This window comes from Chaetodon auriga, chromosome 13, assembly GCF_051107435.1.
Source record: "Chaetodon auriga isolate fChaAug3 chromosome 13, fChaAug3.hap1, whole genome shotgun sequence".
NCBI lineage: Eukaryota > Metazoa > Chordata > Actinopteri > Chaetodontiformes > Chaetodontidae > Chaetodon > Chaetodon auriga.
In genome coordinates, this window is record NC_135086.1 from 14,458,552 (window position 1) to 14,473,011 (window position 14,460).

General features: G+C 44.2%; 1 protein-coding gene across 1 annotated transcript in view; it reads left to right on the forward strand.

The window, feature by feature from the left end:
* The window catches only part of uggt2 (UDP-glucose glycoprotein glucosyltransferase 2), a 33,742-nt gene extending 19,448 nt beyond the window's left edge, over positions 1 to 14,294 (forward strand). Inside the window, exons 29-41 of the mRNA XM_076747501.1 lie at positions 17 to 175; positions 347 to 432; positions 2,798 to 2,882; positions 3,059 to 3,141; positions 3,420 to 3,443; positions 8,270 to 8,374; positions 8,460 to 8,544; positions 9,164 to 9,346; positions 9,515 to 9,675; positions 11,051 to 11,165; positions 11,264 to 11,380; positions 11,971 to 12,136; positions 12,272 to 14,294. Coding sequence (XP_076603616.1) covers positions 17 to 175; positions 347 to 432; positions 2,798 to 2,882; positions 3,059 to 3,141; positions 3,420 to 3,443; positions 8,270 to 8,374; positions 8,460 to 8,544; positions 9,164 to 9,346; positions 9,515 to 9,675; positions 11,051 to 11,165; positions 11,264 to 11,380; positions 11,971 to 12,136; positions 12,272 to 12,297 — 1,395 coding nt within the window. The 3' untranslated portion in view covers positions 12,298 to 14,294. The remainder of the gene's footprint in view (positions 1 to 16; positions 176 to 346; positions 433 to 2,797; positions 2,883 to 3,058; positions 3,142 to 3,419; positions 3,444 to 8,269; positions 8,375 to 8,459; positions 8,545 to 9,163; positions 9,347 to 9,514; positions 9,676 to 11,050; positions 11,166 to 11,263; positions 11,381 to 11,970; positions 12,137 to 12,271) is intronic.
* The last annotated feature ends 166 nt before the right edge of the window (positions 14,295 to 14,460 follow it).

A 14,460-nucleotide genomic window follows, 5' to 3' on the forward strand; every position in this document is an offset into this window, starting at 1 on the left:
TGTGGTTTCACTCCAGGTGAGCGGGGTTGTGACAGCAGAGTATGAGCTGGAGCACCTCTTGCTGGAGGGCCACTGCTTTGACCTGTCAACCGGCCAGCCTCCCCGTGGACTGCAGTTTACCCTGGGCATGAGTCGGGACCCGCTCATGTATGACACTATTGTCATGGCTAACCTGGTCAGCAGCCTTCTGTACTCCATACTAGAGTTACCACGACAGCTTTCTCGCACAGATCACATACATATCATAGCAGTATGTTTGGAACAGAAGCTATTTGGTGCCAGTGGTGAGAAAACAAGTGTGAATTATACGCTTACAATACTATTTATGCTGTTTAAACCACAACAGGGATATTTCCAGCTAAAAGCCAATCCTGGTGCCTGGACCCTGAGATTGCGTAAAGGGAGATCAGAGGATATCTATCAGATTCTCACGTGAGTATCCACCAAACACCAGTGACTGTAGACTGTTGTTGAAGCCATTGCAGTCATTCACCTCTCATTCCTTGCAGACATTCGGTAGTGATGCTAATTAGGCAGCTTCATCAGTAGCTCAGCATAAAGGTTGTTTTCAGCTACCTCTCCATTTCATACCGGTAGCTATGAAACCCATCACTATGGTAACATGGAGAGCTGCTGACACTGTAGCAGCTCAAGGTTTTGATGATTGCAGGGAGTTCTGCTCACCACAGAGGAGAGAGAGACAAGTAGGAGGAGAGGGTTGCTATTAAAGGGAAGACAGAGTGGAGAGATGATTCAGCTGGTCACCTGCCACACCATCCACCTCAGACTCAGACTGCAAAATATCAGCAGCAGAATGTGTTTTAGTTAGGATGACGTAGGTGTCAAAGGCTGCATATACTAGACAGAGTGTGTTGGCGTTGTCTAATTTCCCTGGACGAATGGAAACAGTATTGTGCTTTGGTTGATTTGATGTGTTTTCAAACAGAATGCAATTTTCCATGCCTTGTTTTCCTTTAAAATTGCTCTTTCACTTTAATTAAAATGTACTGTGGTACTTTCGGCTTTGATGTGAAACAGATCAAATTCTTGTTTTTCAAAGGAACATCACATAATTTCTATTTAACATAACCAAGAACAATAATCCCTCACTATCAAGTTTGCGATTATGGCTCAAATCCCCGCCATGTATGTGAGTCTGCATGGGCAGCTGTTGTGCATCATACTAGATGTCCCTGCAATCACAGATATTGTCCTCTCTGGCTATCCTCACATAAGATTTAGGACACATACAGCCCTCGGTTCCTCTGGAATCATATCAGACAACCAAGATTTATTCCCCAATCCTCCAGGTGAAGCTAAGAGGTGATGTCATTTTTCACCTTGGCAGTGTCATTATTCTTGTGGTTAGCGGCACTCTGCTCTGGTTAGGTGGCCGATCAGAGTCTAGTGGGAGTGTCTGTGCTCTCTGGTCCCAGATACTGCGTATTCCTCTTGCACCCTGTGCTGCCGCTGCGCCTTGCCCTGACAGCGATGAATGAGATGGCCAGCTCTCCTCTCCTCAGAGCAGGGATACAGATTGATCTCTGATGCTTTCTAACACAAGCCCTAAAGGCTGTGTTGCATCAGTGACAGCAGAGGGGCAAAACACAAGCAGCATTTGAGCATGGGCGAGGGAGGGGTGCACTTTTGGCCCAATGAGGAGGGGGCATTTATCACAGTGATAAGGTTAGTTTTTTGCCTTTAGTAAGCACTGGGGTCATAATGGCTTGCTGTGCATCATAGTCTATTGCTCATCTCTTCCTGAAGTTTGCGCTCTGGTGTTGCACCATCAGACCCTGCGGATCCCGCCTGCCAAAACACATTCTCCACTGGGCAAATCAGCCCTAAAACAATTACAGTGAAAGGCCAGTGTTACGCAATCAATACTGTACAGACTTTGTCATTAAATCTACCAGTATATACAGCATGGTTGGGAAGTAGTGATGGATAAAATAATGGTAAGGGGATTCTTAATGATGATGGAGGGTAATGAATATGGTCAGAGTGTGACCCTGGCAGCTGTCCCAGTATCCGCTTTTAAGTGTGTGCTCTCACGGTTTGTCCATTAGCTGCTGTTGTCTCCTTCACAAGAGGAGCCTGTACTGTATAATTTCCTTGCACTGTTGCCGTCGCTAAAACATGTGAGCAGACCTCATTCAGACTGATGGGTTGAGTAAACGCTTACATAATGTATATACATTATATAAGCATTTTAATATGTGGTGATACAGCTACTTGCAGAAATGAACAATGATTAATGTGCAAACTGCGGTGATTGGCCTGAAGGTAGGCAGTCAGCTGGATCACATGGAACAGCCTAGAAACCTGCAAATGTCAGCGCTGGTTGGTTTTAGATACTAAATGGTTTTCTTCAATGCCACTGCCAAGCGCTGCCTGTTGTCGCCTTGTGAAGTATAGCTACCAGCTAAAGTTTGTTTACATTAAATGCGTGTGCTTCTGCTGGCTCACCTGTCATTCAGACACATACAATGGCCCACCTACTCAGCCTGTCTGCCTCTCTTTATGTCTGGGTTACATATTGATAAGGCTAGGCTGTACTACAATGTGTAGAATGATGGTCATGACCAGCGAGGAATTCATTTTCAGTATAAATGACATGTTTTGGGGTTGCAATGAGTATCTAATATTTTGCAAATTCTGTAAATTTGATTGTCTATGCATTTTATTCTCCAGTCTGTTGATGGGTTTCAGTCTCCAAGTGGGGCTTCACATGTGTCACACTAACCAGCTGCACATTTCAGTAATGACTTTCTCACTCTTGATCCATTTTTTTCAGGCATGATGGAACCGATTCCCCTGCAGATGCTGGGGATGTCATAGTTGTTCTGAACAGTTTCCACAGTAAGATCATCAAAGTCAGAGTGAGTGTGTTTTTTGGATATTTCTATAGTAGATTTCTCATAACACTGGACATTACTCAAAGTACAGCACATTAAAAAGCTCCTCAGCAGGTCCCAAATTGAGGATGTTGAAATGATTTTCCACATGACGACATCACTGAGAGAGTCATTGTTTTGTGTCTTCTTCCTTCTTATAGGTGCAGAAAAAGGCCGAGAAGATCAATGAAGATCTGTTAAGTGAAAATAGCGAAAGCAAAGGCATATGGGACTCCATAGCAAGGTGTGTAAGCTATTCTCTCAGACAGCTAAATGTGGTTGGTTTGTGTAAATCCCTCCTCCAGCTGACTGACTATAACAACTGTGAGCTCATTTATGCATTGCGGTTTCAGGAGATCTTATTCCTCCCCTCGACCCAGACTGCAATATTATGCTGTAAGATCTAGTCTTGCAAAAAATATGTGCTTCTGTAGGTATGTGTGTGTGTGCATTTGTGTGTTTCCCCCCAACACTTCCTAACTGTGTGATCCTGTCTTCTCACTTAATGCTTGCTGTGTGAAGTGTTTGGAGCACTTTTGAGAAAAGGTAGGCAGTGTTGCTGCAACCCCATTTAACACCTGAAACTTCTTCGTCATCCTCATTAGCATGTCATTGCCGTGTCATGCAGTGTTTATTGGTCGCTTTCAAATGCTGTCCTTCTCCCATAGGTTTTGTAATGAATGAATAATATATTCAGAATATGGTAATACTGTAGAGCTGTTAAACATGATATTTACACTTTCATATCTTTCTTTTGTGTGTATTCATTTATGCATTTATTCCACTGCATAATGTACTGTACATGTGTACATACAGCCATACATATACTGTAATATGAGTTCAAATACAGTATTGAGGTCCTAGATAGGGCACCACTTCATACTCTTGTGATGATATTAGAGGGTCTTGAGAGTTTCCTCATCTAGTCAATATGCTGTTAAGGCCATTGGAAGGTCTGTGATTGTGTATATTGGGGTGTCTGGGAATATGGCGTGTGGCTGCTAATGAGCCATCCAGTCCTTGTGTAATGGCGGTAACAGCTGTATCTGTGTTCTCGGCAGAAGATCCAGCATGTTACTGGTGGGCTCACCCTCAGGGAAAGGCTAAGAAGCTCTGAGTAGAATTGCTGCTAATTCAGGCGGCTCGGCTGTCTGATCAGGGTGCTTCTTAGACATTTCCTGTCGAGGTATTTTAGGCTTGTCCAACTGGGAGGACACCCCGAGGCAGACCCAAAACAGGCTGAAGGGATTACAAATCCTTCTTGGCCTTGGCTTTTACTATTAGGAGCTCTGGGACAACATTTGGGTTGCCCTGTATTGCCCGCCTCTGCTGTGACCAGGACCAGATAAGAGGCTGAGAGTGGTTACGCAGATGTATGAATAGATTTATAATTGAATGTAATCTTAAGACCATTTCCCATGGTATGCTCACATTTGAGTAATGAAAGTACTCAGGTTAAAAATAAAAAAGGTTTAATAAGATGGTTTCAAGAGCCATAACTGCTCCTTAAGTGCCTGTGATGTATGAATCTTAAATTTACTTATATTCGACTGCGTTTGGAGAGAGTACTTGCTTTTGGCATGTTTCCAGCATGTCCTTTCAAAACAAGAGTGCATAAATCTCAAACCACTCATCATGTTGACAAAGAAAGACTGACCATATACTCCTCTCTGTCCAACTGGTCCCACTTAAAGAAATGTGTTCCTGAGAGTCCAAACATAACAGTCCACTCAGTCCTATCAACATCCAGCTCATCTCAGGCTGGATATGATGACTAATGAAAAGATGGACAGATAGGAAATACTGTTGAGAACAACCAAACACAATTTTAGCCTGAGAAACCAATGACACAAAATGTTGACAAAATATTAGCTTGTTTTACAGGTAAACCCTGACAAGAAATGTTGAAATGTCTGTTCAGCTCAATAATAGCACATGATTTTCAAATGTAAATGGCTCTGAATATTTCAGCAAACACATCGTGCAGACCTTGACTGCTGATCTTTATGAAATATTGTTGGTTTTGAAAGTAAAGATGTCTTTATACCTGTTACTTCATTCGTAACCTCAGAATGCTTTGAGGGATTTGTTGTAAAGGGTGGGACTGGAGGCCATGCATTGATCTAATGCCTCTGAAGAATTAATGAGGTGGATCCATGCGTTAGCAAGCAGTAAGTCTAAGTGACGGAGTTGTTACAAAGAAGTCTTTACCAAGAGCTTTAATGCGATAGAGCAATAATGAGCCTGAGTGAAAATAGATTTTTTTTCCTGTTCTTGCTTACTTTCTTTCTTACATGCTGTCCTCCTTTGCTTTGTGGTGTCTTTTTCTTTGGGAGGAAGATGAAGGAAAGTTCTTCCTTCTTGCTGCTCTGAGCTGGGGGAACTTTGAGGGTTTAATGTCCTTCGTGCCGCTCTTAGAAATCAGACACGTAAGGGCCACAGTGTGACGAGCATCAGCGGCTGAGTTACCTGCGGGAGATACGCAGCTGTTAGGTGGACAGTGCTGTAAACCTCTCCCCAAGCACCCGTAGGACCTTGGAGAGTGTTAGATGAGGTCTTGACCATTGATGTTTTTCCAAACTGAATCCAGATAATATGCAGGGATGTTCTTTAGTTTGTATTTGCTATGTGTTTGAAAGATGGTTTTGTCTGTGGTTTTGTTCATGCTGGGGCTCAGGATGGTCAAAAAAGTGAAATATTGGCCCTTTCATACCCAATCATGATACTATTAAGTTACAGAATAATTTTGCTCAGTCTACAGAGATGGTGGACAAACTGAAGTAGAGTTTTGTCTGGTTGTTGCCGTCTGCTGCTCAGGATTTACCCACAGCTTTGTTCATTATTCCAGAGGTCCAGATTATCTTGAGCGAGTCAGCCAAACGGGCTCTCACCTGACCCTCCAAAGCTGATTATCTGGGGGGGGTCCCACTGTAGTGCTGGAGGCCCCTTATAATGGCTGGCTTAGTCATGGCAGGCAGTCTGTATCCCCAGACTCTGCAGATGTGTGGTGACTTCCCAGAAGCCAAGCTCAACTAGAGAGAGCGCTGCTTTGGCTTGAGAAGGAGTGCAGGGAGACAAAATGTTCTCAGACCACAAATATCGAATGAAATGCCAGTAAAAAGTTGTGCACCATCCTGGGCCGTCACTGCGTTCGTCTTTGGATGTGACTTGCTCACCAGTCGGTTTCGTGTTTGTGCGTGTCAGACTTGGTTTTAGAGGACATGTGGAGACAAACAGTATGCTCCCTCCCGTCCCTTCACACCTCCCTCTCGCTCACTGGTGTCTTCCTGGAGCCTCGGGGCCGAGGCTGTGGCTGTGATTGAGTGAGGGAGAGACAGTCCTTCACTCATCAGCAGTCTGTTGCAGACAAGGACACACAGTTTGACTGCAGACACACCTACCCTCCAGCACCAGTCCTGATTTTTTTTCTGCCTTGCATCGTGAGCCACTGCTCTTCAGTGGCGGTTAGGATGTGTAGCAGTGTTCAGGCGTGTGGAGAGTGTCCTGGTGCTGTGCAGGTATCTCACCATAAAAAAACATTTTAGTTGGCAACTTGTTTACTGACACTTAATTACTTACATAAATTTGATTTAGTCTCAACGGCAAAGGCTAATTTGATGCCAGCCAGTTGTGTACAGCGACGCTTTGGGGTATTTTTTCTTGTTTTTCCAAAGGCACAGTGAGGGTTTTTATATTTTTCCTTGCCTGTTGCTTTGGTATTTCGGTGGCTCGCTGAACACCACAGTATGAACAGAGGCTTCACAGTTAACCACATTTCATGTTGTCCACCTCCAGTGTCTTTGGACCATGTCAGAAGTGCACTGTGCACCCATTTTCTGCCCTATTATCATCATTTCCACCAACATCACTCTCAAAAATCACCTTTTTTATGTTTTCTTTAGCTGTCTTCACATTTGAGAAACTGGAAGCAGCAAATTTGGCAATTTTACTTATTAAATGACTGAAAGTGGGGTCAGTGCTTTCTCTCCCAGTAAACGAGTCGAGTAATTGTTGCAACACCAGTTTATGCAGTGCAAATGAGCAGGGCTTGAGGTGCTAATATCCTCAGGACACACAGTTCATCTTGATTCAGAAAAAGAGGTTAAACAATTACAAAAAAAAAAAAATCTCTCCTCTAATCACTTAAATTTGTCAGGGTGATCCAGTCTCACCAGTTCTGTCTCTGTATCCTCGTCCAACAACACCAGGTTACCACGGCAACAGCAGTGTGCGACGAAGGGTCTGGCGAAATGGTGCCCGAAGCGTTGCATTTTTAATGGCGATATGTGTTAGAGCAGAGTCATGACTATTCATAAATGTTTTGGCTAAAGTGTGCAACCACACAGAAGCTTGAACAGACTTAAACAGACCAATTAGCTGTTAGTTTTCTAGAAGCAGCATTGTTTTTGCATTGGTCCCACTCTAACTTAATGCATCTTATTTACTTACAGGGTTGTTACAGAAAAGAGAACCAGCACTTGACCACATTTGTATTTTAGTCTTTAGTTATAGATTGTGCTGTAATACATTACTACCTGTAATGTCATTTATTCTGGAATATCATAATTCTGAAATATCCCAATATCCCAAGAGATGTGTCTAAAACACAGCGACCACAGGATTTACAGCGTTAACTTTGAACTAAGAAGAAGCAGAATGGGCTGCTGTACATTTACTTCCAGCTCTGCACGTCCCACAGGAGGATGTTAGTCCCTCCTCAGGAGCAGCTCCTCCAGACTTTCTGCACCATAGCCAAACCGTCTGTACGTCATGGTGGGGAGAGCACTGCTTTTAACGGGGATGAGTGGAGCTGATGTGATTGGATATGACTGTTAACAACCCCTGACACAATTAACTATAATTTATGAAAATGCATTTTTGCAGCTTGTACCCCATTCGCTCCTGGTTCGGCGCATCTCTCCAGCCGTGAAAATAAAAAAAGGTGTTAGGCAAAACGCCGCGTCGTGGTTAGTGCACTTGACTGCGCTTTGCACTCTGCAGCTTGATTCGCAAAATGGTGCCTGATGAGTTTCATCTTTCCACCAAAAACATAGATCCATGATATAATGCTCCCATTTAAGACTTAAAAGTGCAGCCGCAGAACTGAACTGCTGTTAAAATCACATTAAAATCGTGGCTTTCCAGAGCACTGCCATTTCCCTTATTACTGCTCCATTTGAATAAAACACCTCAGTCTGCTGCTGCACACGATTGCATGGTCTGTTTGAAAACGTCTTCTGCTGGCTGGTACGACTTTTGTTACTCCTGGCTCTACAAAAGCATGGTGTGGCTTCGTTCTGATTACTGTCACTTTATGAAAAACATGCATCAATCCAAACACAAGACACTCAGGTATCATGGTCTATTTACAGCATCACAGGTGGTGGCTCCAAGAAGGACGACGCAGAGACGCAGAAAGAGGACGTTCTAAACATATTTTCTGTCGCATCGGGCCATCTGTATGAGCGCTTTCTCAGGTGAGTCACAGACACACTCACTCACACGCGTTACATTCCTTTCTGTCCCGATCCTCACGCTGATTGATCGCTCTTTCTATCTCAGAATAATGATGCTGTCCGTCCTTCGGCATACCAAAACACCCGTCAAGTTCTGGTTCCTCAAGAATTACCTCTCCCCCTCTTTCAAGGTACTTCATGACTCCATAAAAGCACTCTGTTTTTCCCTGTTTGTGCAGAATAACTTATCCCAGTTCTTTTGAGATTCATTTAAACTAAGACAAGAAACTATTGTGCATCGTTCCCTCCTTTGTCAGGCTCTGTGTTTGATCTCAGAGTTTCTTTAGGGGTGAGTCTACATTCAGTGCCCTCTGTGACACAGGCAGAGTTAAAAAGGGAAGATGACAAAACAGATTGTATTTTTCATGTTAATGCAATCTTTTGTGGGTACAGGTTTCTTTATATAGTATGTTCACTTGTCTTACTCTGTATCATACCACTGATAGCTTTCCTAGAGATAAGACTGCTCCTCCACATCTGTTTTCTACTGGACAGAATTTAGCAATATGTAATCTGTCACTTCATGGAATTTACATGCTCTAAATAATATTTTTTCTTCAAAAATCCAGATAAACCTCCTCACTAATGTTAATTTCCATGCTGCAGTTACCTCAGCAGCTTAACATAATTGCAATAAAACAATGTGCCTATGACCATGATGGCTTTCCACCTTATTGTCGAGAGAATTTTGCACCTGTGCCCCTGTGTTTGATTCATTTAACCTCTGTTGCTTGCATTTGCTGTGGTTAGGAGACCATCTCACACATGGCGGAGTCGTACGGCTTTCAGTATGAACTGGTTCAGTACAAGTGGCCCCGCTGGCTTCACCAGCAGACTGAGAAGCAGCGCATAATCTGGGGGTACAAGATCCTCTTCCTGGATGTTCTGTTCCCTTTGGCTGTGGACAAGATCATCTTCGTGGACGCCGACCAGGTAAGGATCAAATTGAACTGACACAGGAGAGATCTGCGTGTAAGTGTGAGGCTGAAAGTAAGACACTCATCGGTATCAGTCCCAGCGCTGCTCTGAAGATTGGATGAGATTTTTTTTACACCGCTGAAGCGCCTCTGTGCTTACCCATGTTCTCCATCTCTCTCGCAGATAGTTCGGGCTGATCTGAAGGAGCTGAGGGATTTGGACCTGGAGGGTGCCCCTTATGGCTACACGCCGTTTTGTGATAGCCGCAGAGAGATGGAAGGCTATCGCTTCTGGAAAAGCGGCTACTGGGCTTCACATCTAGGACACAGGAAATACCACATCAGGTATGCTTGGTCCAAAAAACTGTGAAATGGAATATAACAAACTGTTACATTCCACCTGATGTTCAGCCATATACACACACAATAACACTATAATCCCCTCCCTCATAGCTTTCACTCTGAAATGAAGGTAACCACTTCTGACAAGCTTTAATACATTAGCATTCAGAACATTGTGCTTCCTCAGCCACTGTCTTCCTTTATGGTCATTCACCCAGTTTATTTAGTTGGGGACTGTCATGGCTTTCCTCTCTGCTTTGCAAAGCAGAATGAAAGGAGTTACAAATAGAAGTCTAAAAGAGACCATACTGCCAAAATACAGCGTCTCTCTCACAATCATGAAAGTCCGTCTTTCATTTTGCCTGTACATTAAGGCTTCCATTCAGTGAATCATCTAGAGGAATTATTCATTATCCTGCAAGAGTGTGTTTGTTTTTAGTCCCCAGTATGACGGAGGAGGAAGAGGAACTGTATTTTTGTATTCTTGTGTTTAGAGGCTGGAAGTGCTGTAGTGGCTTTTGTTCTTTTTCCTTCAATATATCTGGATGTCGGAAACTGGAAGTCCAAGAGAAACCTAAACTCTCCGTGTAGTTTTAAAATCGCACCCGGCTGAGGCGACAGAAATGAACCCATCCGCCAGAAGTTAGCTTTTTTTGATTTGTCGTAAAAGTCAAATTATTTCCCCCCAGATTCCTTCGCACGAGCCGAAATCATCACGAGTTATACACCATTTTGGATTTTCTTGGGGGAAAAACTGCACACACTGTGACCACACTGGAGTACCGTGTTCATGCAGTTTCCATGGTGATTGGACCCCACCAATTATAGTAGCACTTCTTGTGGCTGTGTTTTAGGATGTGATTTATGTATACAGCACATATTAAATCAAGCTCTGGGAATGAAATAAAAAAGTTCAGCTGCTCGCTGGGCCTGTGGCACCGAGTTCTCCCTCTGTCAATATATGATGGCTAATCAGGTGGCAGCCAGAGAGAGCGGAACCCTCCACTTGCTGATGAGGAGGGAAAAAAGAGAGAGAGCAGTCAGAAAACCACAGTGATTTGATGGGATGGCAGAGTGCTGCTGAGCTCTGTGAGGCAGGACAAAAGCAGCGAGGGCGAATGATCGGCATCAGTGGGCCCAGGGAAAACATACAGGAGTGAGTCTCCTCTGGCAGGCTGAAATCTAACTAGTAATAAGTGAAACCGCCTAGTCTACACTGTTGAGTTTATTAACATGCCGTGTTAGGTACAATTATCTGAATGTGCCCGGGGTCTTCATCTTTATTGAGTCTTCATTTTGATTTTTATTATGTCATTCCTGCGAGCTTCAGGAAATGCTTTCCTCACACCTGCTCTCTTTTCCTCTCTCTCACCCTCAGCGCTCTGTACGTAGTAGATTTAAAGAAGTTCAGGAAGATTGCAGCCGGGGACAGATTACGAGGCCAGTACCAAGCCCTGAGCCAAGACCCCAACAGCCTGTCCAACCTGGACCAGGTTTGTAACCAGGCCATGACATCATTGCATTGCTTGATGCAGAGTTTGTGCTCTCGGCACAGACTGTACTTAATGTTTTGTTTTCTGATTATTTTTAGGACCTTCCTAACAACATGATCCACCAGGTGGTTATCAAGTCTCTTCCACAGGAGTGGCTGTGGTGTGAGACGTGGTGTGATGACGCCTCCAAAGTCACAGCTAAGACGATAGACCTGGTGAGTCCCAGAGCAATTTGATCTGACTATGGGCGACTAATTAGTGCAGTGATTCGGGGAAGCTAACCGGCATACCTGGGAGTTGCAAAATAATTCATCATCAAAGCTAATTGTTCGTTTTATTTAGATCTACAAGTCCCTTTTGTCTTCATTGTTTTAATCCTCCTTTCATGTGTTGAAATATGCTGGTAATTGAAAAGGTATTTATCTAGCAGAGAGTTTTCAGCTTTGTCGGTTATAATCGTGATCTGTAGCTGCTCCAGCACCGGAAAGCAGGAGCACATCCCCGGCCACTAATGTCCACGAGGCACTTGGCATTTAGGAGACAACTGAGGAGCAATCCTGCAGTCTCCTAAACTAATTTAGGGAATTACTGGACAGTCTCCAGTAGACTGCAATAAGAAGCATTGTCTCATTGTGGTATAGGACACCACTTGGTGATTCAGACACAAGACGTGGGTTAATGTCCTTTTAACAGAATTGGAAATCAAATTATCCAAATGCCTGCCACAGACAGTGCTGGGAATGGCGATAGGAGAAAGTGGCGCTGGTGGCGTGAGTGATGCGTTTTGTCCGCTTTTCCGCCGCAGTGCAACAACCCAAAGACCAAGGAGCCCAAGCTAACGGCGGCAGCACGGATCGTGCCCGAGTGGGTGGAATACGACAGCGAGATAAAGCAGCTGCTGAGGCGGGTCCAGGGACAGGAAGAGGCGGCAACGCAGAAACAGACTCGCTCTCCTTCACAACACAAAAAAGGTGAAGAAAGAACAGGATTTGTTCTCTGTGGCTTGAACGAGATCGACCTTTTTCTTAGGCGAATGTTTGTCTCTCTCACCACTGTTTCCATTTTCATTATTTCTTTCCAACACCCCCCCCCCCCCCCCCGCACAGTAGACAAGCAGCGTGATGAACTTTAGTGTCTGCCAGCACCATGCTGAAGAGGACGGAGGCAACTCCTTCTGCACGCAGGCCACCTGTGAAGCTTGAAGACAGACAATTCCATCTAAACATAGCCACGGAGTGTTACATCCCCAGCCGGAGAGGGATGTGATATTTTCAGAAATGCCATATCTGCTTCTGCAGTCAATACGTCTTACAAATTTAACACGCCGTGCGAGTGTTAACCGCCAACTGTGAACTTGTGGTGTGCTATCAGCACTACAGTCAGGTCTTGGTTAGCGTGCGGTTACTGGAGAATGAAGTAGACACAGAAAGAGGAACGGGGTGAGGTCAGTCAGTGCACTCATGTGTGTTTGAGAAGAAATATTTGGCATATGTGTCACTGATAATGTATGCAAAGGAACATCTCTGAGAGTCTAAGATAAAGGTTTATTATTTTTTTTAAATGTAAAAGTGTTTTCAAAAGCAAATGCATTTAGGTTTTCGTAATCTGACTGCGCTGACTGAAATGCCCAAACCAAAGCTGCGACTGCCATTAAGCCGGTCCTCTGTTTAAGTCTCACTACTTGCTGCAGTTGTTACATTGTGTGCTTGTTATTGTAATTTTCATTTTCGCTGAAGGCTGGGTAGTCAGGCTTTGGGATAGATGGGGAGGGTCTTTTATTTTACTGACTCCATAAGTCTGTTTTAGCTCAGCCTTCCCTTGAAAGATTTATGCAAATGAGATCGGAGAGTTGCGTCAAAAAGATGGCTGTCATGGGCCATAAAGGTGCGTTTCACATGCATTATTTTCCTCATCGCTATCAAACAGGTAGCTAGTGTCCACGATCACTTTTTCACTGCCCTGTAAAATCACACAGTCCAAACAAACAGACCTGAAGTTAAATGTGTTGTGCAAAGTTAGAATAATGATGCATGTTGGCAGCACACGTTGCCAATCGTTCCCCTCATCGGTGACATGAAACGTGTTTGCTGTGGCTGTTTACAGTGTGGAACATCGCTAATATGATCAGTTCTGCGCATGCGTCTCCTTCAGCCCACACACTGATCTGAACACACCCTTCGTGATTTGTTCTTTCACAGTCAGTCGAACTGGAACCGGGACACTGACAGCACAGCAGGGAAAAACCGGTTCCCTGTGAGTCTGCTGCTGCTCCGAAACACACCTGGTTAATGTTTCTGCTTGTGTGACTCAGACTCATGTGGCCTAATTGGCTTTAATGAAAACTAATATCAGGCAGCATCACATGAGGTTGTACTGTTTGTAATGAGGCAAACACATTATGGTTCTCGATCCCCTCAGAGGCCACAGCTGGGGGCCGCACCCTTAACGCCGCACGTGTCCCAAGATTGGCTGGATTTTACAAAAAAATGCTCAGATTTGGTGAATGGATATGACTAATACACATTAATATAGCCTCTTCAGATAATTTTCTCCATTTGGTTTTGACATTCAGATGTAATTCATATTTATTTTTATTATGTTGAACAAAAATCGCAGGACGTCAGCACCTGTTTGCCTCATTCAGCTCCGGCATCAGGTAAAAGTAAACACCCAGCTCGACTGTGCGTAGATCAGCTTACCGTCCGCAGTGGGAGTGCACGCCGCACACAGCTTTGTCTGTCTCTGCCGCAAGCCAGCGAGCAATGAACTTTCATTTAGTGCTGGTATTGACGTGTGTTTTGACATGTAATGGTGCACTCTGTGGAACAGCTGTCTGCAGGAAACACGCCTGGCCGTGCGACTTGGCATCATGTTATTGTTTCATGGCGGACTGTCAGACGTCTGATCTCCTGCACGTCGTTTAGGCCAAACAGCTGGAGCCTGTTCACGGCTCTCACTGCTGTTTATTTAGGAGCTTTTCGTTCAATAATTATTCGTAAGCGGAGAGCGGCTGTACTTTCACCTCTGTGTTTGCCATAAATGTTTGTTTTGAGATCTTGGAGGTCTGCGTCAAGGGGAGGGTGGAACTGAAATACAAGTCAGGCTGGGGAGGGTTGCCTTTTTTTTTTTTTTTTAATATAAAATGAAATATAAGATTCAGTAACTTAGTGGTAAGGGTTTAGTTAATGGTCATCAGTTGGTCCCTGCAGCCGTGTGAGCTACGCAAGATCTGACTGTGGATCAGCAGATCAGGCTAAACCTCATTACTGCCAAGTTACAGATCACAGAGTCCTGA